This window comes from Daucus carota, chromosome 6 (genome assembly GCF_001625215.2).
Source record: "Daucus carota subsp. sativus chromosome 6, DH1 v3.0, whole genome shotgun sequence".
In the NCBI taxonomy this organism is placed as follows: domain Eukaryota; kingdom Viridiplantae; phylum Streptophyta; class Magnoliopsida; order Apiales; family Apiaceae; genus Daucus; species Daucus carota.
Window position 1 is genome coordinate 9,600,652 of NC_030386.2, and position 27,166 is coordinate 9,627,817.

General features: G+C 35.9%; 4 protein-coding genes across 8 annotated transcripts; 2 read left to right on the forward strand and 2 right to left on the reverse strand.

The window, feature by feature from the left end:
- Positions 1-2,219: 2,219 nt before the first annotated feature.
- LOC108225186 (lysM domain receptor-like kinase 3) lies at positions 2,220-3,765 on the forward strand. The gene has a single exon (XM_017400009.2). The coding sequence runs from the start codon at positions 2,296-2,298 to the stop codon at positions 3,574-3,576; it is 1,281 nt and encodes a 426-aa protein (XP_017255498.1). The 5' UTR covers positions 2,220-2,295; the 3' UTR covers positions 3,577-3,765.
- Positions 3,766-4,679: 914 nt separating this feature from the next.
- Positions 4,680-8,168, reverse strand: LOC108225382 (uncharacterized). 2 transcript variants are annotated; one of them, XM_064078920.1, is made up of 10 exons: positions 7,885-8,168; positions 7,758-7,808; positions 7,521-7,640; positions 6,864-7,325; positions 6,275-6,708; positions 6,053-6,152; positions 5,895-5,954; positions 5,704-5,793; positions 5,500-5,598; positions 4,680-5,372 (listed from the first exon to the last, which is right to left on the reverse strand). In XM_064078920.1, the coding sequence occupies exons 1-10, from the start codon at positions 8,110-8,112 to the stop codon at positions 5,052-5,054; spliced, it is 1,965 nt and encodes a 654-aa protein (XP_063934990.1). In that variant the 5' UTR covers positions 8,113-8,168; the 3' UTR covers positions 4,680-5,051. The 2 variants fall into 2 exon arrangements, with proteins under 2 accessions (XP_063934990.1, XP_017255716.1); XM_017400227.2 differs by having other exon boundaries at positions 5,500-5,610; positions 7,885-8,167.
- Positions 8,169-10,377: 2,209 nt separating this feature from the next.
- Positions 10,378-17,887, forward strand: LOC108227531 (uncharacterized). Of its 4 annotated transcripts, XM_064079298.1 has the most exons (10): positions 10,386-10,796; positions 12,634-12,672; positions 13,283-13,321; positions 13,932-13,970; positions 14,581-14,619; positions 15,702-15,740; positions 16,804-16,829; positions 16,922-17,079; positions 17,170-17,290; positions 17,362-17,887. In XM_064079298.1, the coding sequence occupies exons 1-8, from the start codon at positions 10,777-10,779 to the stop codon at positions 17,023-17,025; spliced, it is 345 nt and encodes a 114-aa protein (XP_063935368.1). In that variant the 5' UTR covers positions 10,386-10,776; the 3' UTR covers positions 17,026-17,079; positions 17,170-17,290; positions 17,362-17,887. The 4 variants fall into 4 exon arrangements, with proteins under 4 accessions (XP_063935371.1, XP_063935370.1, XP_063935368.1 ...); XM_064079301.1 differs by lacking the exon at positions 16,804-16,829 and having other exon boundaries at positions 10,378-10,796; XM_064079299.1 differs by lacking the exon at positions 13,932-13,970 and having other exon boundaries at positions 10,388-10,796.
- A 3,776-nt stretch (positions 17,888-21,663) lies between these two features.
- On the reverse strand, positions 21,664-25,145 carry LOC108227530 (protein EDS1B). The gene is made up of 4 exons (XM_017402723.2): positions 24,687-25,145; positions 23,492-24,250; positions 22,384-23,144; positions 21,664-22,123 (listed from the first exon to the last, which is right to left on the reverse strand). The coding sequence occupies exons 1-3, from the start codon at positions 25,026-25,028 to the stop codon at positions 22,431-22,433; spliced, it is 1,815 nt and encodes a 604-aa protein (XP_017258212.1). The 5' UTR covers positions 25,029-25,145; the 3' UTR covers positions 21,664-22,123; positions 22,384-22,430.
- Between the last annotated feature and the right edge of the window lie 2,021 nt (positions 25,146-27,166).

The window sequence follows — 27,166 nt, forward strand, 5'->3', positions numbered from 1 at the left end:
CACGTGCCAGATTGCTAGTTAACTTATAACGGGTTAACTCTTCAATATTTTTATTCGATTCGAGACGGGCGGAAACATCCATTTGACCGGCCCTACTTGCACTTGCCCGAACATGATTACATGAGGTCACCAACTCATCTACATCCTGGGGTAGACGTATCACATCCGTTTATTGAACCGTGTGTTGTGTCATCCAATACAAATCGGACAAGAGAACATGTGGAATAATATGGTTCTTGGTTACAAAACTCAAATACATATGCTTATAAGCAATGATAATCTTTAAGAAAATCGATGCCCCTATAGTTTTCTTATATTTAAATTAAGATGATTTCTTGGCCAGAAATGTGCTCAAAAGAGTTTCTGTAACTTTTACTCACTCTAATTATTTGCAATTTTATTAATTATTTTTAATTCTTTAACGTAGATGCAGTGTTACAGAAATCGGGAATCGGACCTAATCGGTTGAGCTACCGATTTAGGGATTAATCAGAAATCGGGGTTTAATCGGAAGGATTAATCGGAGTGAAAATCAGATTTATTTAAATATTAAAATATTATTTAATATATAGTTATTATTATATTAGCTAGTAACTAATATATTTACTATATTCATAAACTCTATAGTTTTTCATATTTAAAGTAATATAGTATTTTAATATTCATAATTTATCATATATAATTCGATTAAGAAATATACATAAAGATTAATCGGATTTTAAAAATCGAATCGGCGGCAGACCTTACAGAGAATTAATCGGGGATTAATCGGTTAAATCGGGGATTTTTAGAAGGCCGAGATAAGCATGTATATAATCATAACAAGTCACCAAAATATATATATTCTTGTATTAGTCGACCGAATATGAACATCTTGGAAGAAAGCGGTAAGCGGGGCGGTAAGCGCAGCATTCCTCATTTTACTACTAGAATTGTTGGATCATGTAGTACACTGCATGCGTCTCTGTTTTAGCCACAAATCCCACTTTGTTACTTTGACCACTAACTGCATCTCTATCCTTTATCTACTACTCTACTAGTCCTTGATGCCACTTTGAACCGCGTCAAATGTCGATTAGTCTCTCCGTCTCCTTCTGTATAAACTCATTTACCAAACAGGTTTTTTTTTTAATAATACTTAATTCCAGGGATGATAAATATAAAATAAGAAAATTTATGAATATGGATTGTAATATTATGAAATTAATATTATAGATTGAGAGTTTATTTTCTTTAATACCATGAAAGAGATGTGGTTCACATAGTAAAATATGACACTTTAAAATAGGTGAAATATAAATGAGTACAGTAATTACAATTAACCACTTATGGCAATATTCAAAAATAAGTTAATTTTCAGTTGAATAATTATATAAGTACTCCTTTTCTTTATATATTTCTTTTTTGAAATTTTAACACATATTTGAAAGAAAATTGACCAGATAGTTCTTATTGTTATTTCCAAATATTTATTTTTGTGAATAAAAACATAGTCCTAATACCCTTCAAAAAAAAAAACATAGTCCTAATATTTTATTCAAAAAAAATTAAAATAATATCTTTATCTATATAATCAGAATACTTTAATATACATATCAAAAAAAAAAAAGGTGTTTGAGAAGAGACAAGGCACGTGAGGTGTTCGCTCTCACTATCACAATCCATGAAAATGTCCTCAAATATCACTTCAAAACATAACTTTAAGTTGTGTTAATACAAAACGTAATATCGTGTAACGTTTTGGATCTTTTTTTTAAAGTTAAAAAACAATACTTAAAGTGGTGTTTTGGGTTCGCGACTTTTATCCTGGGTTATCATTTTCAAAAAAAAAGAAAATTCAAAATGCTACTAAAAGTGATTAAGTTGTGTTTTTTTTACAAAATGCAACTTCATTTTGAGTTACCAAAATTTTTAAAAAAAAAAGAAAAAAAAAAGAGCAAAATTATCTAACATAACATAATGTTAATAATGTTACATTTTGATAGTTTATAAGTTAGCGCAACACGACGTCTCTCCCTATTATCCAAGGCCATTTTTTTTAGATTATGATATTTGGAATATTTTAACTCTATATCATGATATTGTGGGGCTTTTCTCAAATCATCCGGGAAAAAAATAATCAACAACGCCATGCAAGGGACTTAATAAATTTAACATTTTGACAAATATTTATGTAATAAAAACAAAGTGAGCATGAGTATAAACATGATTTAAAATATTATTTACACAATCCAACACAAGTGGAGGGGAGGATAAGTTTGATGAGAAGCTTGAGGCATTCTCTCCGATTCATGTATGTGTAAATCCAAGATGGCTGTCCAAGCATCACAACCAACACCAACGCCCTCTAGAAGAAGCACAACCTCCACCCAAACCAAACCCTCATCATCCTCACGGGCCCCACAACACTCCAGCTCATCAACCAACACCTCCTCCTCCTCCGCCTCCTCCTACCGTCTCGACACCTCAGTCGCCACCACATCCGCCCTCTCCTCCCTCACCTCCTTCCGTAACTCCTTACCCGAGAACCCTCACATTTACAGCTTCTCCGAGATCCGCGCCGCCACCAACAACTTCCTCGCCAAGCGATTCTCCTCCACCTCCTCCTCGCCGTCCTGGCGCGCCACTCTCCGCGGCAAACAAGTCGTCATTTTCCAACGCAACTTGTCCAGACTCATCCAAAATTCTGAGCTCAAAACGATGCTCTCCACCGTCTGTCGTAGTCATCACGTCAGTATCATCAAACTCCTAGGCGCTTCCATCTCCGCGGATCATATCTACCTGGTTTACGAATTCATCAACGGCGCCAGCTTATCGGATTGTCTCCGAAACCCTAGGAATCCTGATTTCACCGTCCTTTCCACCTGGATGTCGAGGATTCAAATTGCGACAGATTTAGCACACGGACTCGACTACATTCACAACAATACAGGACAGGAGGTTAATTTAGTCCACAAATATGTCAAGAGCAGTAGCGTTGTTGTTACGGAGCCTTCGTTCAACGCGAAGATCTGTCATTTCGGAGCTGCTCAGATTTGCGGTGAATCCAACACTAAACCTCATTCCAATCGTGATCATTTACCTGATTCGCCGATGGATCCGAAAAGATCGGCGAATTCGCGGTTTCAATTCGAAGGAGTTAGAGGATATATGTCGCCTGAGTTTCGATTATCCGGCATCGAAACGCAGAAATCTGACGTGTATGCGTTTGGAGTTGTTTTACTCGAGCTTTTGTCCGGTGAAGAGCCGTTCAAGTACAGGTTTGAAAAGCAGAGCGGGGATTATAGGAGAATTTCTGTGATTGACGCGGCGGTGGAGGCGGTGGAGGGCGGTGGAGACACGACGGAGGGACGGTTGCGGAGGTGGATTGATCGGAGATTGAAGGACTCGTTTCCGGTGGATGTGGCGGAGAAGTTGACGCGTTTGGCATTAGAATGTGTTGAGGTGGAGCCGGAGAAGAGGCCGAATATGGGGAGAGTTGCCGGCAAGATATCGAAATTGTACTTGGAATCTAGGGTTTGGTCGGAGAAAGTTAGGGTTCCGACGGAGTTTTCTGTTTCTTTTGCACCGCGGTGAAAATGAACACGAAAGTGACAGTAAAAGTTGATTAGTACGGGAGTGGTCATTTGATAAGTTTTACTAGTAAAAGTTTATAATTTATTTCAAATTGTCTTAATTGTAACTTACCTGTTCGAATAGTCCTGCTTAATTAGGATTAATTTATTAACCACTGCTTTATACATCAAGCAATCACCATTATCTCAAGCCAATTTGTCTATTAGCAGGCATTGTTTAAGGTTTTTAATGATTTGATCGAAATCATTTAGTCAACTTTAAAAGTCAAAACGCAGTTCGAAGCTAACAGCAACGTTCAACCATGAAGTATCAACAAATGTCAAAGGTCAAACTTGTAGCAGCCGCAAATTTGTAGACTAAGCATTGATTAGTTGATGCCACTAAGCCACCAACAATCTGCACCAAGTCAACCTTGTGCAAATTACTCCCTCCGTCCCAGCCAATTCTTTACGTTTAGTTTGGGCACGGAGGTTAAGAAATATGTATAAAGTAGTGGAAAAGAAGAAGAAAAGTGGGTTAAGTGGTGGGACCCGTCAATTTTTAATGAATAAAAGAGAGATAGTGGAGTAAAAGTAGTGTGAAAAGGGAGTAAAAGTAGTGTGAAAAGTGAAGGAAAGTTGGGAATTGGTGGGACCCATCGACTATTTTTGGTAAGTTTTGGAATGTAAAGAATTGGATGGGACATCCCAAAAAGGAAACTGTAAAGAACCTGGTGGGACGGAGGGAGTAATAAGATAAGGCTCACAGTCCCGTCCCATTTTAGTTGTCACATTTGGTTTGACTGCAATTTATTAATATTTTATCAACTAAAAAAATAAAAAAAAATATGTCATCGGAAATAACTTTAAATCTACTTTAAGACGTAATTTTCAGTTTTTTAAAATAATAAAAGAATGACTTGTAATTTTTGGTCAAAAATTAGTCAATTTGACCAACAAAAAAAATATGGCAACTAAAATGGGACGGAGGGAGTATATAGTTGACTCTGAAATTCAGAATATAACCGTACAAAGCTCAGTAATTGGATAGTACAGGAAGTCTCCTCTTATACAGATTGTTGGCATGAAAAGTTTGACGCAATAATCTCCTTTTTATGCTGTAACTGATATAAAAGATTCTATTAACAAATGTGTTGGAATCCAACTCTCGATGCAAGGGATCACAGAACAAAAATCACCCTTTACACTTACAAGTAGAGATTTATTTTGTATTACTAATAGGTGTACTGGTATGCCATGCCAGGACGGCAGGACCCTTAAGGCCTTAAGCAACATACCATCCATCCAACCGCTGGACGAGGTTATTTTCCCCGTCCAGCGGTTAAAAACGCTGAACGTATTAAAATTTTGTCATGGCCAGAAAATGATATGTTGGTTAGGGGCTTCCTGACGTACATCTGTGAGAGACCAAGACCCTACTAATAGATATGTAGTTGTATATGTAGTGAATTATAAAGTTACGGAAACATTATGATTTTACATGGACAACAGATACTGAAACTCAAACTCATAAGGAATCTTATCAACAACCCGTGATAGCTTGCCACTGCTAAGCCCTCTGAAGCAATCCACCATTGATTTCCTTAATGACCCTGATGCTGGTAGTTGGTGACACACCCATTCCACTAATGATTCCATGTTATTCTTACTATTTTGCCCAATTAATTCATGCATATTCCTGATTAGTAGCTCAGGGATCAATACCCTCTTGCTGCTTGTCACCACAATCGAAGCTTGCAGGTATTCTAACTTTGTTCTCTCCAATTCAGCTAGCACATCACTTGTATAAATTTTCACCTGCAGAAAAAATATATTCATAAAGCATCTAAGTTTTTTTTTTGGTTTTATGGATATTTTTTACCTAATAAACGACAAAAAAGACAGCCGACTACATCATAGTGAATTCATACTAGCTGCAACTTACTGCTGGAGAGGAACGGGTTCCACAGCACAGCGCAAATGTGACATTTGGGTCAGATGAATCCAGTCCATAGAGTTCACGAGCAATGGCTTCTTTATCATCCTTTTGGTAAATCTATATGCAAATTTATGTAATGTTTTTGAGTTTAAGACTACACCAGTTATACATGACATAACTGCATTTTTATTTAGATAGCGATGCTTCTACCTCTTTTCTTAACGAGGAGGTTTGGTTTCTCAGTATGAAATGCTCAATAGATTGTGCATTGATAGTGTTTCCTCCAATGTTGAGAGTAGCCTTCAAGATTATATGGACCATATATTCATGATGAAACCACGGTTGTTATATGCTATAAGAAGTAAGTAATTCTTACGATGCTTGAAAGATTATTAAGTTACCTTGTTCATTAAGGTGAGCAACTTTTCAGGACTAGAAGGAACTCCATACTGCAGGAATCCCTGAAATTTACTCAATTTACGATGTAAATGAGGCTGATTAAAAGTAATATATATCCACACAAACACAAATGATATTTTCAGAGAGAGTTGAAGCTTACATGCATAATGCAAGCATTGTACATGTTGATCCAGAATGACAACTTCTGTTGGTAAGTCATAAATCTCATATCCAGCTTTTGAAGTCCATTCATCAACTCTCTTCATGAAGTCAAAATACTCGTGAAAAAGTTTATTTTCATAATGTAAAAAGAAAAGAAATAAAACATATGTTTCTCAGGCTTTCATTGTGTTTGTGTTAGAATATATGTTCAATCTTGTACCTCAACTTCTGAAGCAGCGGGAAAGAACTAGAATTGGAAATGCATTTGGGGTCCAAGGAGCTTGAGGTGAATCGAACCAAGTGCTTGTAGGGGCCAATATCTCTTGGAATGGACTCTTCCATATCAAAGATACCATATGGATCTTGTTGCCTTGAATCTTTCTGCAACATAAGGCTTGCTTTTGTATTTAAGCTTGTCTCAGCTCTGAAGCTCAGAGAAAAATTCGCAGACCTTGAAATGGGACCTGATTTCTCAAGTTCCATGGCTCTTGATGTCCTAATTAGCCTCACAAATATGTTAACAAGACACTTCATGATGTTTTCTGATAGCTTGTTTGGTGGCAATTTGTGAATGTTTTCCTCCTCTGTCTGATGTATTGGAGTTGATACATACTTTGGCGGAAGTTCATTAGCCATATCTTGGTTACGTTCTTTCTGAAACCAGCACAGAAGTTATAGAACACTCATCATGTCTATAATATTTGCATATACCGCATAAATACAGACACCACAAATGCATAGACCCTGATCCATATAGCATTATGTGTACTGCTGCTCGGTGAATCAATTTCAGTTCTATCAAAGCTTACCTTGGGAGTCTTGTGTCTTGGATCTCTAAACGGCGAGGGAGGCTTGAGAATTCCACTCTTCTTGCTCATTCGCTCTTGAAATCCAACCTCATGATTGAAATGATTTTCTTTCTGCTCAGGGAAAGATGCTCTCGAACTTTTCAGCTTCTCATGTATACTGAAGTCACTAAGATTATAGTCACCTTTGATAGCTTTGCTGATGAAATGTAATGCCTTGGTCTCAAATGCAATATTCTCAGTAAACCCTTTAATTACTGATGGCTTAGGGTTTGGTGGAAGTTCTGATGATGAAGATGACACATGAGTATTGTTTAAAATAGCCGCGTCTTTCCATTTTACAGACTTTGATTCTCTGGTCACTTTCTTTTCCTGAGCCAAGTCGGTTTTTAGGTGGCTGATCTGGCTTTCTAATCGAATTATTTCCGTCTCAACCATAGCCAGTTCTGTCAAAAGCTCCTTCACCTGTCTCCACAATATTCCAGCATATCAGACATACGTGTAAATTAACTGTTTTCATTTACTTGATTTGTATACAGTAATTGACTTAATGCATCGTATCAACCATAGAATTTATGCATAATGCGCAATGATATTACAAAATCTAGACTGCATGAGGCTTGACAGTTAAGAATTGATTCATAATGAAGTTAGTGTCACCTTGGGAGGAAGAAAGGGTGGGACTGAAACAACAGAGCCATTCTGTTGGAGTTTCACGCTGCTATCCAAAATTTCATGAACCTTGTGTTCATGATCTAGCATTTTATGAAGTGTTGAAACCTAAACACATGGGGAACTTGTCAGCACAAAATTTAATTGCCACAATGTCAGGATTCATAAATACTTATAGTTACTAGTGAGTATTTAACATAGATCTCTTGAGTAGTCCACATATACCTCTATTTCGAGCTCCTCTCTCTTTTGCTGTCGACTAGCCTTGTTCTTTTTCTGGGACACATTGATGAATTAGGAATGCAAAAGGAGCGGAGAGCAACATAAACTAGTGTATTAGTGAAATACTTACAAGCGTGGTGGCAGGAAGATGAAGAACCAAATCAGGGGGAGTTGCCATGAAGGATATTGATTTCATGAATATGCGATAAAGAGAATTAAGAAAAGGGGGATTAACACATTGAGTTAGAGGACGGAATGTCAACAAGTCTTGGTTTAAAAGCAAAGGATGGCTAGTTGATGATGGTGGAACGTTACACTTGAGGTGGTTGTTAATGGCTACGTAGTTGATGAGAATCATTTTGGCAAAATATTAGATGAGAATGAGCTTTCACTTCCACACAGGGCCGTTTGGGACTTTTTTGAGGCCCTGTGCTGACTTTAAGAATGAGACCCTTCCAAATGACAAAACAAAATTTTAAAATATTTAAAATAACATGATATCATAAACAAAATTAGACTACTACAACTGAAAAATTGTTTTTTTTAAGTAGTTAGACTTAAATATGACTTAAATAATGGTAAAAATAATGGTAAAAATTAAAGAGATATTAATATTATATTATATATTATATTTGTCATGAGTATACCAAAAGATAGAAAGAAGTAGTAATAGATTGGGGCCCTAAATTTTCATGGGCCCTGTGTTGTTGCACTTGTTGCACTCCCTCAAAACCGGTCCTGCTTCCACACTTTAACTTTACTCTATTTTGATGCATATTACTATAATTTCTATTTTCAAAACATTAAAATATATATATATACATCTGTTTGTTTGCTTTACAAGTCTGCTTGTATTTGAAGAAATGGTGCACTCGACTCATCTCAGAATATATAAACATAATATACGCGATTGTGAGTTTGCAGCAAAGGAAAGCAACACGGAAAGATAACAAGTTTTTTCTTGCATATTAATAAGCACAACAGAATTGAACCTGACTGAAAAGTTTTCATATATTTAGTAACTAGGCGCTTGGTGCGGTCTGTAAGAACATTATACTCTACAATACTTGGAAGCATTGAGAGCACATTATCTACAGAAATAAGCTGTAAGCGAGCTAGAGAAATTAATATAAACGGGCTCCATAATTTTATGTTGTTAAATAATTACAAGTTTACAAACTACTTTCAAGCTGGTAAAGTTTCCTGAAGAAGAGCAGGAGGTTGTAAGTTCTTTAAATTTGCACATTGAATTTTATAACTCTATAAGATATCTGGTACCATTCATTCAACAGAAACATTACAGGGATACAATACGTGTGGGGTCCTTCACAATATCAAGAGAAGATTGGTAGTGCACTCTCAATCAGAGTTGTTTATACAAGTAAAAAGAACAGAGCTTAAGACCAAGCCTTTAGCCAGATTTCTGTGCAAGCTATAGTTGCAAAATAATTTAACATCAACACCACCTCATTGGCCAACAGTAAACTGAACCCCTCCCTATGGCTAGGTTCAACTCCAAAACATTAAAATTATTTTAATGTTAAATTATTTTGCAACTATAGCTTACTAGCCATAGGGAGGGGTTCAATTTACTGTTGGATCTTGACAGTAATATAGCATCTTGCATGAAGTTATAGCGCAGCAAGCAGTCACCCATACATCAAGGTGCCGCATTTTGGCTCTCGGCACAGCGTGAAGAACAGGTGACCGCTTTCTCTTGCCGCTGCCAGCATCTGCTTCCACTTTGCCAACAGATGCTGAAGACTCCGCCTGATCGAGGGCAGCCTAGAAGATGACAAGCAGTGTATGACAAAGATTAATTACTTCCCAAATGAGCAAGAGAAAATAATTTAAACGGCCTCCATAACTTTAAATAATTAATAACAAAATTAGTTGTTATATCATCATCTTTATTACAAGTTTACAGACTGAGAGGTAGCTGGTATTGTAAATAATAATATAGTTGCAGAGTAGAATAACAACTGCCAAGAGGTACAGGAATTAGTAGCAATAATGTGAACACTGAAGTGGCTATTTTTTGAAGTTTTTAGTCCATATCCCCCAAATCTTCCAAGCTAACCATTGTTGCAGTGATGATTTTTTAAGTAAGTGTCGCCATCAGCCTGATTTATAGACGAACAACCCTCTTGAAGTGATGGCAACCGGGAACAAAGGCAAGGTGAGGTCTTGAAGACTCACACTGCTTTTTATGCAATTAGCTTCGAATTTCATTACAGATAAGTTCTAACATGTGATCTAATTACATTGTTTACCTGGTCACCCGTATATACAGTTTATCAATTTGGTGGCCTTTTCACATCTACACTGAACTTGAAAGTCCAACAAATCTTATTTAAATTAAATTTCAATGTATGCATGTACTCCTGCAATATCTAAACTTGAAAGTCCAACAATTTTTATTTAAATTAAATTTCAATGTATGCATGTACTTCTGCAATTTATATGTTGTTCCTCTATATTAAACTGGAACACTATTTCAATAGAAAATTTGAGAGGATCTTAAGGTGATAATTAGTTAAATCTACTTCTATATATTAAAAGGGGACTAAGGGCAAAAAGAGCCAATAAAATGCCCGTGAAATTACATATTTGCCCCTAAATTACACATAATTTCTATAATGCCATGGCCCCTTTGTTTTCTTCCTGCTCTCTTCCAGTTCCAGTTGTCCGTATGCTCTTTGCCTGAGCTCAGATAATCTCTCCTTCCTCTCGCTTCTCTGCAGTGTTGGATCGCCTCTATTAGATTGTGTTCTGGGTGGAGCTTTCGCTGTTAGTGTGTATATAAATTGAATTTGGAGGCAGACCATTTGCCCCATGGATAGTTCCTCGAGAAAACGCGGTAGGCCAATGGGTGGAGCTTTCGCTGTTAGTGTGTATATAAATTGAATTTGGAGGCAGACCATTTGCCCCATGGATAGTTCCTCGAGAAAACGCGGTAGGCCAAAGCTTTGCGTGACCAAGGAGGTTCTAGAGGAGCGTAGGGCGCAAAAACGCTTGCAGAATGCCGCGCGTCGTGGCCAGGTATGTTTCCGGAGATCGTCAATTCTCGTGTTGTGTGTGTGTTTGCATCGGTTCCGCAGTTGAATTTGTGGTAAGCAATTGAATTTGTGGTAATGGCCGGTTTGTGTGAAATAACCGAGGTGCTTGCATCTATATCATTTCTGCCATCTATTTATATCTTCTGTTACTCTTTCAATCAACGGCAGAGGCCTATTAATAATACTGTAGGAGAAAGTATGTGATTAATAATAAATATGTGTGTGTGTGTGTGTTTTGCCTCAGAAATTGAATTAGGTGAGCTCAGTTGCTCACAAAGAACTAATCAGCAATTTTAGAAGTTGACCATAACAAGATTTACTCAATAGGTCTAAAACAATATAGTCAATACCTGTTCACTTGAAGCAAGTGGTGAAGAAGGATATTTTGATTTCAATTTTTTAGACGGTTATAAAATTCTTCAGGCGTGGGCTTGTATATTAAAATATAAAAATTGTCAAGAAGAAAGTGCTGATATTCTATAAGTACTAAGTTTCACTCTGTGGAAGTCATCAAGTGAATGTAAGGTATCTATAGCTTCTCATGCCAAATTCGGAAAATTAACATGAAGTCAGTATTAGCCTTATCTGCTGTTCTTGCCCTCCTCTTCGCAGAACCAATAGTTTATATGTATACATTACTATACCAAATTGCCAAATATAGCAGCAATTTAGGTGGACACCTGTTTATAACATGTGCTGGATGGTAAGTTTGTCGCCTTCTATTCCTATACTAACTCTATATATGATTCACTTTACAAAAACAGAGATGTACGTTTTATTTCGAGCTTAAATATCAAGAGCGTTTTTATTTGGACCTCCATTTTCATTTTTCTTCTAGCAATGTTGGTTGGTGAACTACAAATAATAGCCTCATTAATTCGGAATTTATTTACCTCTCCCTTTGCAACTTGAAAAACATCCTGGTTTGAGCAAGATCAAATGCCCGGCATCCCGGTGGGCGCTCATGTATTCTATAACATAATAAAATCCTGATTCGCCACTCTTCAAAATGTACCTGAGGTAGACTTGATTATGTCTGTATGAACTTAGTTGGTAACTTAATTCTATTGTTGATGAAGCATGTATAGCCCTTGGGTCGTACGTAGGGGGTAGTCTATTGCCTGAAGTTGAAGCGCCATAAGTGTTTTTCAATGAAGCCTCTACCTTATCGTTGCTTGAATGAATTGTCTTATGCAATGATCCCTTTAGCCTGTTTGATGCATTTCCTGTTGATCTTTTTTCATCTAATGTTGGTTTTTAATCTTCTATCAGTTGACTTCGCAAACAAAAAAAATAATAGAAGGGTACTACTGGTGATATCTAGGCTGGCCTCCTGATAAGCTCCAGTGAATGTCCTATTGATTTCTAGGGAGAAGTTTCCTCTTCCTGTTTCAGCTGACTTAAGGCGAAGAAAAAATATGAATGTTTTGAGTTTATTGTCTCGCTGACTTATTTCTTCTCTGAATAAAATTTGTCGTCAAAAGTTTGTTAGGCTACGCTGTGTAAAGATTAGGTATGCAGCTTAGAGCGCAAGATTTGATCATTCGGCTTATAAAGTTAATAAATCATAACACAGCTCTATTGTTTTAGGCTTACAAAATTATATGAACAGCAATGGATAAAACTTTTAATTTATTATGAAAGAAAAAACGCAAGTAAGCCAGTGAAGCTTGTATTAGTGATTTCCCAGCCAATAAAATGGTTTGATTTGCCATTGGCTCACAAATCATTGACAATGAGTGAGCAGAACTGAGAACACATTCTAAGTCTGAGGTATCTATTGCCTACGGTTTTTAAAAGATTCTGGCATTTATATGCAGGGTGAGCAACCAGGACATCTCAGGCTGCAATTCCTCAAGGTAAAAATTTCTTAGTTTGTGGCTTATTATATTGCTGAGTAAAGTTTTCATCAGTAACAAAGCTTTGGTTCCTTGATGTATTTGAAAACTCATTATGACTCTGACTTGCTCTCCTTAAGTCCAACCACCAATTGAGTTAACCGAATTATTTTGGGGCACTTGGATGTCATTTTTAATTAATCAAGTCATTTATATTTTCTATCAGAAATTTGACTTTATATGATTTGATCTTTACTTCATTTTTACTTGCTTTCCTCCCTAATTATAACTCGGGAGCAGGGCATTCATGTAACTAATTATTTATTCATACCATGAGATTTTCAATAACAGCTTTACCAATTATAAAGTTAATAATTCATAACACAGCTCTATTGTTTTAGGCTTACAAAATTATATGTTCAGCAATGGATAAAACTTTTAATTTATTATGAAATAAAAAACGCAAGTAAGCCAGTGAAGCTTGTATTAGTGATTTCCCAGCCAATAAAATGGTTTGATTTGCCATTGGCTCACAAATCATTGACAATGAGTGAGCAGAACTGAGAACACATTCTAAGTCTGAGATATCTATTGCCTACGGTTTTTAAAAGATTCTGGCATTTATATGCAGGGTGAGCAACCAGGACATCTCAGGCTGCAATTCCTCAAGGTAAAAATTTCTTAGTTTGTGGCTTATTATATTGCTGAGTAAAGTTTTCATCAGTAACAAAGCTTTGGTTCCTTGATGTATTTGAAAACTCATTATGACTCTGACTTGCTCTCCTTAAGTCCAACCACCAATTGAGTTAACCGAATTATTTTGGGGCACTTGGATGTCATTTTTAATTAATCAAGTCATTTATATTTTCTATCAGAAATTTGACTTTATATGATTTGATCTTTACTTCATTTTTACTTGCTTTCCTCCCTAATTATAACTCGGGAGCAGGGCATTCATGTAACTAATTATTTATTCATACCATGAGATTTTCAATAACAGCTTTACCAATTATAAAGTTAATAATTCATAACACAGCTCTATTGTTTTAGGCTTACAAAATTATATGTTCAGCAATGGATAAAACTTTTAATTTATTATGAAATAAAAAACGCAAGTAAGCCAGTGAAGCTTGTATTAGTGATTTCCCAGCCAATAAAATGGTTTGATTTGCCATTGGCTCACAAATCATTGACAATGAGTGAGCAGAACTGAGAACACATTCTAAGTCTGAGATATCTATTGCCTACGGTTTTTAAAAGATTCTGGCATTTATATGCAGGGTGAGCAACCAGGACATCTCAGGCTGCAATTCCTCAAGGTAAAAATTTCTTAGTTTGTGGCTTATTATATTGCTGAGTAAAGTTTTCATCAGTAACAAAGCTTTGGTTCCTTGATGTATTTGAAAACTCATTATGACTCTGACTTGCTCTCCTTAAGTCCAACCACCAATTGAGTTAACCGAATTATTTTGGGGCACTTGGATGTCATTTTTAATTAATCAAGTCATTTATATTTTCTATCAGAAATTTGACTTTATATGATTTGATCTTTACTTCATTTTTACTTGCTTTCCTCCCTAATTATAACTCGGGAGCAGGGCATTCATGTAACTAATTATTTATTCATACCATGAGATTTTCAATAACAGCTTTACCAATTATAAAGTTAATAATTCATAACACAGCTCTATTGTTTTAGGCTTACAAAATTATATGTTCAGCAATGGATAAAACTTTTAATTTATTATGAAATAAAAAACGCAAGTAAGCCAGTGAAGCTTGTATTAGTGATTTCCCAGCCAATAAAATGGTTTGATTTGCCATTGGCTCACAAATCATTGACAATGAGTGAGCAGAACTGAGAACACATTCTAAGTCTGAGGTATCTATTGCCTACGGTTTTTAAAAGATTCTGGCATTTATATGCAGGGTCAGCAACCAGGACATCTCAGGCTGCAATTCCTCAAGGTAAAAATTTCTTAGTTTGTGGCTTATTATATTGCTGAGTAAAGTTTTCATCAGTAACAAAGCTTTGGTTCCTTGATGTATTTGAAAACTCATTATGACTCTGATTTGCTCTCTTTAAGTCCAACCACCAATTGAGTTAACCGAACTATTTTGGGGCACTTGGATGTCATTTTTATTTAATCAAGTCATTTATATTTTCTATCAGAAATTTGACTTTATATGATTTGATCTTTACTTCATTTTTGCTTGCTTTCCTCCCTAATTATAACTCGGGAGCAGGGCGTTCATGTAACTAATTATTTATTCATACCATGAGATTTTCAATAAAAGCTTTACCAATTCTAGCTGGAGAACAGAACATAGAGAACTATCAAACCAGGGAAAAAGGAAACAAGAGCCAATCAGTAGATGAACTAAATTAAGAGAAAAAATATGAATATTTTCAATTTATTGTCTCCCTGGCTTATTTCTTCCATGAATAAAATTTGTAGTCAAAAGTTAGCTAGGTTACGTTGTGTAAAGATTTAGTGTGCGCCTTAGAGCGCAAGGTTTGAAGTTCATTTTGTGTACTACTACTTTGTTGATGCTCTGCTATTTGGAGTAGTGATTGATATTTAATGTTAGGTTCCTAAACTCAACGGCTAATCTATTAGATTTCTTACCCTATACAGGCATTTAAATCTTGAAAAGAAGAATTAAAATCTACTAATCATTTTTTGATTTCTGAGCACTGTTACTACCAATAAAATGCATCATATTTCTCTACATTCTTTCTTAAGATTGTTAGTTTGCTTTTATATATTAGAGCTGGACACAATGCATTTAAGTTGAAGGACTTATGATCCTCAGTGCAGTGTTATGAAGTACTTGTTTTGTATCATACACTGATCATTATAGCATGAGATTGTGTGTCATTCAGGCTCCAGCAGATTTATATGACTACTTGCTTAGAAATTTAGTTTTGTAGATGCTACGGACATTAGAATTCCTGAGGACTCACTTCAGTTAACATAATGAATGCGTGTTTGTGCTGATGTATCTATTGCCTACGGTTTTTAAATGATTCTGGCATTTATATGCAGGGTCAGCAACCATGACATCTCAGGCTGCAATTCCTCAAGGTAAAAATTTCTTAGTTTGTGGCTTATTATATTGCTGAGTAAAGTTTTCATCAGTAACAAAGCTTTGGTTCCTTGATGTATTTGAAAACTCATTATGACTCTGACTTGCTCTCTTTAAGTCCAACCACCAATTGAGTTAACCGAATTATTTTGGGGCACTTGGATGTCATTTTTAATTAATCAAGTCATTTATATTTTCTATCAGAAATTTGACTTTATATGATTTGATCTTTACTTCATTTTTACTTGCTTTCCTCCCGAATTATAATTCGGGAGCAGGGCGTTCATGTAACTAATTATTTATTCATACCATGAGATTTTCAATAAAAGCTTTACCAATTCTAGCTGGAGAACAGAACATAGAGAACTATCAAACCAGGGAAAAAGGAAACAAGAGCCAATCAGTAGATGAACTAAATTAAGAGAAAAAATATGAATATTTTCAATTTATTGTCTCCCTGGCTTATTTCTTCCCTGAATAAAATTTGTAGTCAAAAGTTAGCTAGGTTACGCTGTGTAAAGATTTAGTGTGCACCTTAGAGCGGAAGTTTTGAAGTTCATTTTGTGTACTACTACTTTGTTGATGCTCTGCTATTTGGAGTATTGATTGATATTTAATGTTAGGTTCCTAAGCTCAACGGCTAATCTATTAGATTTCTTACCCTATACAGGCATTTAAATCTTGAAAAGAAGAATTAAAATCTACTAATCATTTTTTGATTTCTGAGCACTGTTACTACCAATAAAATGCATCATATTTCTCTGCATTTTTTCTTAAGATTGTTAGTTTGCTTTTATATATTAGAGCTGGACACAATGCATTTAAGTTGAAGGACTTATGATCCTCAGTGCAGTGTTATGAGGTACTTGTTTTGTATCATACACTGATCATTATAGCATGAGATTGTGTGTCATTCAGGCTCCAGCAGATTTATATGACTACTTGCTTAGAAATTTAGTTTTGTAGATGCTACGGACATTAGAATTCCTGAGGACTCACTTCAGTTAACATAATGAATGCGTGTTTGTGCTAAATTTTCTTTGTTGTGCAACTACAAATAAGGAACGATACAAGAAATTGGCTACCTGGTAAGCATGAGGTCCTAATGTGCATATTCTTAGGACTGACAAACTCACTGTTAACCCCTAGCAACTGCTATAAAAAAATACTTAAATTGTAGGTTCTACGACGGACATGCGAGGCGACAATAGTGGCGGTGATGGAAGGCGAGGGATGGTACTACAATTGTTGCCCACGATGCGCCCGCAAAGTACAGACTACTGAGGGGAAGTATTACTGCACATTCTGCTCTAAGGAGGCCGGAGACTTCAAGCCACGGTAATTTAACTGCAATCATCCTTTAGCATGAATGCCAACCACATTTGCATTCTATTAAAAAAACTAAGGATACTCATCAATTGAATACAGGTTCAGACTTACCGTCCGAGTGGAAGTTTCAACAGCCCAAACAACTTTCACCCTCTTCAATAAGGAGGCGGAACAGATCGTCGGCATACCAGTGGACAAAATTATCGACGAGCTTCCAGAGGTGACACAAAATTTAGCAAGAGGCCAATTCATATATAACTTCGACGCCATTAACTCTTGTACTGTTTGCAGGGCACTAACATTGCAGAAATACCCCTGGTCATTGGAAACATAATTGGAAAGCGTTGCGTGTTCGATGTCAAGATTAATGAATATAACACTGTCCGCGGTTACGAAGATTACACGGTGTTTCGCCTTAAACTAAGCCACCAGACGGAACAGGCCTCCACCAGCAACAAAGACAACACAGACAGCTCAAAGAAACAGAGGGTCAACTGAGGAGGTCCAGGAACAGGCAAAATCAAACACTACAAACCACGATAGCATCGTCAGCTTAGTTATATTGCACATTCCTTAGCAGCATTACACTATGCACTAGATCATCTACTACACATGCATCAGAACTTTAAACACATGCACATATTTCTCTTGCTTCAGCATTTTAAGCCTTCACCAATAGCATTACTTAAGGATATGTCCTTTTACTGTTTATAATATATGGCAGCAATACTTCATGTCATTATTATCGATGATTCCGCTAAATTAGATTCTCCCAAGTCATTTATTATAATAGAAGACAAGCATTTTGAGGAGCTTAGTTTACTAAACCAATACTATGGGGTCCGTCTATTCGAATATTTAAAAATACTGTGGAAAGGTTAAAGCATAAACAAATTTAAGACGCATCACCATATTAATTAACATATATGAAATATTATCATAGCACATAATTACGATTGCGTAAAATATAATTTCTTGTGGGTAGGAATATGTTTTACAACTATTTTCAAACACTGTCAACAATTTTTTAAAATCATTATAATGGATAAATCTGCTAAATTAATTAATCCCAAGCTTGAAAAAAGAGGTAATTTACTATTATATATTGCCATAACTATTTAAACGAAAATATTTTTTCATATCATGTTACTTACAACTAATTTAATATAATAAAAGACATTCACTTAAAATAACTGATTTCACTGAATTACAGCACAGAAAATTATAACAAAGCATCGTATTAATTTCATACATAAAATATTATCATGAACAGTATCTGATCTATGTGAACTAAAATTTTTGGTGTCCGCTAGAATATATTTGTATATAACCGATTTTGTTCCCTAAATAATTTATAAGATGTTCATCTCTTCCAAAAATTAATCACTGAAATTAAATAAATGAGTAATGAGACAATATCCAAATAAGATGCAAACATTTTAAAAAAATGAGATAAATTTTTTTTATACGCTTTTCTTTTTTAAATAGCTATATAATATGAAATACATGAAATGCAGTTTATGAAAATTATGAAAATAGCGAACGTTACAAAATAAATAACATATAGCAGGCTCCGGAGTTTGTTTCACAGCAAATTACACGTATTGCACCAGCGAATGAGTTGACTCAAACACAATCTTCGACCTGCACTGCTATACACGCATCGGGACGTTTGAACAAATACAAAACTTCATATAACTTTCGCTCCTAATCTCAACTAGGGGTGTGCATTCGGTTAACCGAAACCGAAACCGAATTTTTTTTCAGTTAACCGAAACCGAAATTCATCAAAATTTCCTACCGAAAACCGAACCGAATTAATTTCGGTTAATAACCGAACCGAACTTTAAATTTCGGTTATTACCGAAAACCGAATTTATTAACCGAAATTCTAAAAAAAAATCTGAAAATAGGAAACCGTGAAAATAGTTTGAACCAAATGCATTGTGTAATTGTAATGAGATCAAAGCTACAATAAAACAGGGACTAGTTATTGTATTAGAGTGTGAATGAAAGATTGTTTTGTTCATTAACTGAACCAAGGATGAGAGAAATCTTAAAAAATTAAATAGAAAACCAAACAGTTACCAGAGGCCACAAGATCAGTACAAAGAGAACAAGAAAGATATGAACTTGAGATTAAAATTGTACTTACTACTACATAATACAATGACTGATAGAGGTGATGAACCGGAAATCAGAATCCTTGAGATTAGCATTCTTCATTCTTATAATCCTTAGTTGGATCTTCCTGGGATACTTAACAAGCATTACAAATCGGTTATAGCCTCAGTTGCTTGTAAAGTTCAAATATTTATATTATTAATTAAAATACTAATTTTTTGGTAAAGTATATAAAAATTCGGTTAACCATTCGGTTTTCGGTTAACCGCGGTTAAAAAACCGAAAAACCGAAAAACCGAAAAATCAAAATTTGGTTACCGAAAACCGAACCGAAATTTAAATTTCGGTTAACCGAACCGGAATTATTTCGGTTTTTCGGTACGGTTTTCGGTTAACCGAACCGAATGCACACCCCTAATCTCAACTACTTGGATCGTTTCAACCCAGCAAACGACGATTTGCACCCGGAGTTTGTTTGACAGCTATATCAGCATATTGCACCAACGAATGAGTTGACTCAAACACAATCTTCGACTTGCACTGGTATGCAGGCATCGGGACGTTTGAACACCCACAAAAAATCATATAACTTCCATTCCACATCTCCTTTACTTGGAGCCTCTCAACCCCAACAAACAACGATTTGAACAACAGCGCCCGTGCCTTGCACGGGCTTCCACGCTAGTTATTTATTATTATGCACATTTTAAAGAGCAGAGAACATTTTAAGATTGATTTTTCTGGTGAAAGGGGCATTAATATAAAAGAAATAAAGCCAAGCGAGAAAAAATAAAAAACAGAGAATCAGAGGCATTGCTTAACACACAGAGCATAGTTTAAATAATGAGTGAATGACATTATCATGAGTGTGTGCTAAACTACAAAACAAATAAGCTTTCAATAAGCACATGCAAGAAGTATAGTATAGGCTGCGGCTGAAGGAACGCACATACCTGTGGCTTATTTTTCCTCGCATAAGCAGATTCAAGATCTTGCACGGGGTACATATACCACAAAAACTCCATAGTCCTGGCCGCCATCAACCCAATTGTACTTATTAAGTATCAGCTTGAAGACAAATTCCTTCCCTGCGAGGGTGTGCAGTTCTGCAGGAGGAGAGTTGTATCTGATAAGTTTGCATATCTCAAAAAAAATCTGTACTTCTATGATTGCAAATTTAAGTTCCTATACTTGTTTATTTGAAATAATGTTGCTTCCTTACCTCTATTGTCATGGAGGATTCCTCTTTAATTTGTAAGCAAATGCCATTCTCCGAAGCAAGCAATTACTTTGAGGACCTTCATCCTACTCTAGTTGACAGCTTTATGACCATCAACATATAGATCACAAAAAAAGTACAATCATATTTTTCGCTTGAGTCTGGAACGAATTATTTTAAATTTCAAATCTACCTTAGTATTGGTTTTACAATTGTTGCGTAATTCAGCACCACGAGCCACAAATTCCTTCCAAGAACATGATGTGAACATTGTACGCATCTGTTGAAGTCCTGGAAACTCTCCGCGTCTTGTAGAAGCATAAATCAAGCTTGATACCGCCTCCTTCAACTATTCTGAACATCCTGTGTAAAGAAATTAAATCATCTTCGGAATCAAATGCATCAGATAACACACATGAATAAGTGTAAGAAAAACTAACTTTTCTTTGTCTACAAGATCAGCCTCTCCACAAATAAATGGAAGTAACCTTCTACTCTAACAAACACATCCACCATATTCTTCTCCTTGATCACCTGCTCAACCTGTCAAATCCGATATCGATTTAAAAATCGGTACAAGGCACAACATGCATTATAGCAGGGGACAAAAATTGTGTTTTTCAAGATCGATCAAGAAGTACTCGATTGATAGCGTATCCGAGATCGAGTAGCTCAACAACATTAGATCGAGCCACAAACGTCCGAGCATATCGCTGATTCTTCAGCACAAAGAGTCTAGATATGGCCAGGGTGACGATAGGTTTGAACTTGTAATTCTTTAACACGCGAGCACCTAACAATCAAGTCAATTCTCAAAAGTTAACAAAAACTAAATCAAATCCCTAATCGCCCATCAGCTAAAAATTCAACCAATCACAGAGCAAATCAATCAGTTTGATCAATTTAAACAAAGCCTCTAACATCAAGATAAAAAAAGCTAAGTTTCACACACCGCCAAATCAAATTATAAAGCAAACACAAAAAATAATCAAACCCCTAACAATAATAAACAAAATTGACCAGAACAATGAGGGAAAAAGAATTAGGGTTTGAATACCCAACTGAAAGTAATAAACTTCAATAATTAATACTGAGGCTTTCAATTTCTCTCCAGAAGTTCAAGATTTCAAAACACTTATCAACAAATAGTGAAATCTAGGAACCAAGGAAAAATAGAATGGGAGTCTTGGAAGCCGCCACGTCAGCATCCTGAGATTTTACTTTATATAGGTATATAGATGTGAACCAAATTGAGCCTAAAAGTTGTATATTTCTGAGGAAAATGTCACAGACTTTTTTTATTTGCACAGTATCACTTCATCGTATCAGGAAGTAATTACAAGTCTCGGTTAATAACCAAAATCACCACTCTCATGATCCCATTAGCATAAGTAGTACACGTTCATCCTGTCCTCGGGCTGTCTTCATGATCCAAACAACATGGATGTTCTGCAGATAAGCTTAGAAATGTAGAATCTGTGATTCCACACAGTCGATACTAGGATTTTTTTTTTTTTTTTGACAGACAGTCGATACTAGGATTGATAGTGTGCTGAATTTATTTTTCCAGGAAGGTTTCGAAACAGAACAAAGCTATACAATGACTAAGAAGGCCAGCCAAACCACAATATTAAACTAGTCTAGAGTGTGAGATCTTATTTTGATCTGTCTAGTGCACCAAATCTTGTAATTAGCTGCACACCAGAATACCTGAAGAAAAAAAAGAGAGGATAAAGCTACAGAAAAACTCCAACTTTAAAAGAAACAAGCAGTATCATACTTGCGCTGAAACAGTTTAATGGCGAAAGGAGTCATGACATATATCTCTGTGAGTATCATGTAAATGGTTTTTGAAGGAATTTCAAGGATGAAACCGCAAGTTCTTTACTACATTTTCTGTCGAATTAATAAATTCTGATGAAATTAAATTATTAATATATTTTCTATCGAATTCCAAGGAATTTATGTACCTGATTGCCCACTGAGAGTAAAATAGACCCTGGACCCTTTAACATTCTCAAGTCATAACAAACAAATGTTTTATGCACGATGCTAACTTGTGCTCGTCGGGGAGTGACTTCCACCACTGAGTGAAGGTAGAACTTTCCAAAATCACATCCTTATCAAGGACTTCATTGTTGCACCAGTCTAATACTTGTCCTTCTAACTTTACAATCCTCTCCTTTATATCTTCGTAGCACGTTTTCTTGCTTACGAACTTTATTTCCTCCACCTCCCCCAAAAAACATGATTCTGAAATTGTCTCATATCGCACCATTCGTTTGTCATGTTCATGCCATCTCTGTGGAAATTTATAGCGCCTCGGTCTACCTTTTATTAGGTAACTTCCTGCATCGTCATTTCTTCCTTGCATATAGTAGTTCGCGACATCTAGAGGCTCCAGTAATCGTCTAAATTTTGTGCCCAACTCTATCCACTCTTTCTTTCCCTCAAAATTATCCGGAAATTCGCCTCTTTTCACCATGTCCACAATTTCATCCCAGATTCCTGCTAGCTCAAGCCTCGCAACGTCTGCCTTAAAGTCACTTTCGTTGTTTTGCATCTTGAAGGCGTCATAGTATCCGACTTTGGAAAGTTCACAGTCCATTTTATATTTTTGAATTGCACAAAGGTCTTTCTCAATGATTTCTTTCTCGATTTCTGCTTCATTTTTCATCTTTTGTTTCTCGAAGCCTAGAGCAGCATAGAGAGATAGTATGGCTCGGGTGTCCTGCAATTTCAAAGTTGTCATATTAGGACAATTGCCAAGGGCAGACCTAAGAAGAGGCACGGGGACACGTGTCCCCCCCTGAAATTTTTTTTACATTTTTTCACCATCCTAAATTTTGCAAAATTATATAAGTGCGCCACAGAATTTAAAAATATATAGGTGTTTTCCGAAAATTTGCTTGTTGCCCCCCCCCCCCCCCCCCCCTCAAAGTTTGAATCCTAGATCCGCCCGAGTCAATTGCAGTGGACAAATTTGTTACTAGTTCACAACTTATAAGTTTCAGACAAATATTTACTGTTTGCTAGTTTTAAACTGAGAAGTTATTCAAATTTAATGACAGAACTCACCAAGCCAAGGTCATGCAGAGTGTCTTTAATATCCTCTGCCTCCAGATCAGATGCATTTTCCAGATAAACAAAATTTTGCATCTTTAAGCAATTATCTAATACTACTTCGTACCTCATATTTGCATTTAACTTCAGACAAGCAACCATTGGACCTTCTTCTTCAGTGCTCAATCGAGAAAAGTAGAACAATGTTTGCAAAATAGCATCCGGATTCTCCATCCCAAAAGAAGTCTTATCTTCGTCACAGAATATATATGTCCCAAAAGGCCTATAAGGGCTAAGCTCAACGAATTTTGAGAAATTTCCGACTAGTATATTTGTGCTTCCCCTGAAACTTGAAGCAACATAACTCGCAACAAGTGATGCTTGCGTCAATACATTCAAATAAAACGATGAGGCCGCACTTGATGTTGAAATCATCATGTGCTTGTAAAATTCTGATTTTGGACAGTGAAAATCGAGTATTCGTGGGAGTGTTTTATGGATTAAAGATAAAGGGGTAAGCATTGTCAGAGGAACAATGTCATATTTGGTGACAAAGTTTATGAAGCAACGACCCCAGTTTTCTCGCCTTATGGCGTGAGAAAAGATGTGGTCACCGATCAATGGAGAGCCGAAAGTCACACAACGAGGAGTTGTGGCACCATTTTTCCTAGTGTATCTCTCCAGGAACCAAACAGTTGTGAGCATGGCCAATGAACCACCAGAGGAGTGACCTGCAAATACTACTTGCTTTTTATCTTTCACTGCTTTCTCCACCTGAGAATCGAATTGTAAATAAGCATTGCATGATAAAAAAAAAATGATGCTTTTTACGGGATCCATTCCAATCAAAACTTAACACATGTCATTTTGTGAAAAACTTTATATCCAATTTTGTGCGTGAAGCATTTCCTGTTATCCATATTGTACAACAAATAAGGTACACTTTTGAAATTAAAAATTCAAAATTGATCAGGATCTTTCTTGTTTCCACTAAGACAGAATAATACTCCCTCCGTTTCTATTTACATTTCTTATTTGATATATCGGGACTGTTCATAACATGAGACAAATGACTAATTTACGTTTAGTTTATAAGACTAAATATAGTTGTGAGGGATCACGATAAGTACACTTTTGAAATTAAAAATTCAAAAATGATCAGGATCTTTCTTGTTTCCAGTAAGACAGAATAATACAATAATTCGTGTACCTCAATTGCCAACCTAGATGTTCGAAGAAGTGCTATAAATTCACGGAAGAATGCTTCATTTACAAACGCGAATTCTTGATTGCCAATGCTTCTGAGACAAGGAAAGAGCGAGAGGTCGATCTTTATTTCGCCAAAGGGACTGCAGCTAAACCACTCATTCACAGACCATGATCCCGGAAATGCAAAAACAATCTCAAATGAGTTATGAATTTCCTGGCTAAGATACTCATCAGAGCGTGCACCACAAAACTTGTGTGCATTCATTGACAATTCAAAGGCCTTGCTTATAATCTCAGCCCTCATCTCCAATCTTTCTGATAAGCTTCTCCTTCCTTGTGCCATCTCCTTTTTTGGTAAGGAATCCCTGGAGTGCAAGTGTATATATAAGTTAATTTATTTTCTTCTGGTAGACTCACTGTAAGTCTACTGGTGATCAAACTGTCATGTGGAATGTTGACTTTCAAAGTCCTTGAGTTTTGTATTTTTGCCAATGCTATAATAGAAGTTGGTGAGTGGTGATGCTTCTTTTCTTTTTTCCTTTTTGTCATGTTGGTCATTCATGCTTTTTCTTTTGCAAGTTCATGTTGGTCATGCTTGTTTGTTTATGCTCAGTGTATTATTTTCCACTAACAAGGGATGATAAGGATTTCGAGAAAAGGTCCTCACAGTTTGATTTGAATATATGATGCCCCAAATGTCCCTCGCTAGGAAAAAAGACTTCGCTATCATTTTAAAACATAATTTCAAACTATTTTCAATAAAATGTAACACGAAATCATGTTTTGGCGTTTTCATTATCTAAATAAGCAGAAACGTAACACGAAGTTACATTTTAATGACTAGAAACGTAACATGAAGTTATGTTTTAGGTATTTATTCATAAAAAAATACTTAAAATTATATTGACTGACGGTTAGGGATTGAAACCCTCGAGTTTAAACCCTAATTAATTCTAGAGGCTCTAAAATCTAGGAACCGGTGTAATAAACTTAATATTGGAACGTAAATTAATAGTTGTTAATGTTAGGTCCTATAAATTCACTATATAATCTGATATAGCTATCACAATCTGTAACACAGTAAGACAATATAAGAGATTGAAAGCAGTAAACTCTTATATTCACAAAGCTTGAATGGTTACAAAAACTCTCTCAGTGATTTATATTGTATCACTAAGAGCTGCTAGGGTTCTTAACAATATACTCGATAACTCAACTCATATAGAGTAACCCTAATCTGTGTTTATATAGACACAGTTACAAAATCAATCTCTGATTTGATATCCTATAAATCAGCTAATAAATCTATCAATCAAAGATTGCTCCAGTTTTCTGTTTAGTTTCCATAGTCAGCAAATCACTCCTCAGCTTCTATCCTTCCTTGAAGTATATCCGCTTCTGAGCTCTTTCCACGTGTAAACTCTGTCGAGTCTTGACTATGTAAACTCTGATCAGACTTTATTAAACTCTGTCAGACTTTGCTAAACTCTGTCAGACTTTGCTAAACTCTGATCAGCTTCCATATTAAACTCTGATGATTCCTGTTCTAAAACAAACCTTAAGAACATCAGTAATCATCAATTATATCTAACAATCTCCCCCAACTTGTGCATGAATAAATTATGTGCAAGTTAACAGATAATTGATGATGTCAAAACATTTAAGTCAAATGCAACAGAGTTTAACTATATAACAGAAAACTTTTAAAACTTACAGATACTTTATTACTTAGCTGCATAGACACCATTTGCTGTCTTTAGATACTCTCTGAGGAGTTCTTTTTCAGCATCTTCAAGTACTGTAATCATTTGTCTCTTGATCTCTCTCAACTCTGGATCTGAAACTCCAGTTTGATAAATTGCAGCTCTGAGATCATAGATCTTGTTCTTCTTCAAGTCTCTATCCAGCCTTATATTGTAAGCTTTATCAGACTCTTCATTAAATGCAAGAGTTCTGATTCCACCTATCGTTTCAATCTTTGCTGAATTTTTCTTCATCTCCACCAGCTGTCCTTTATGATTAAGATATTTGGGAATGAAAGGTCCAGCATTCTTGTTTCCTGTAATCCCCATCTTTCTTCTGATTTGATCTTTCAGCAGGTTGGAGATGTGTTGTCCTGACTTGTTCTTTACTTGAAATATGTATGATACATATCTCAATTCTTCCCAGTGTTTAGCATATAGATCTGCTTCAAGCACTCTAAACACTGTTCCATCAGACATGAAGTAGATAAGAATATTATCTCCTCTGTCATTCTTTACCAACTGGACTGAATCAAGTTTGTCCATTTTATCTTGCAATACCCCAGTCTTGGGAGCACAGAGAGATGAGGGGTCATCTGGTCTTGATCCTATACTCTGATCAAATTTTTCATATTTGGATCCCAGCCCTCCTTTATCTCTTCCTGCCTTTTGATGAGAAAATGGTTTAATTGAGCCTTTTTCAAAACTTATTTCAGTCATCAGAGTAGGTTTTGCAAAT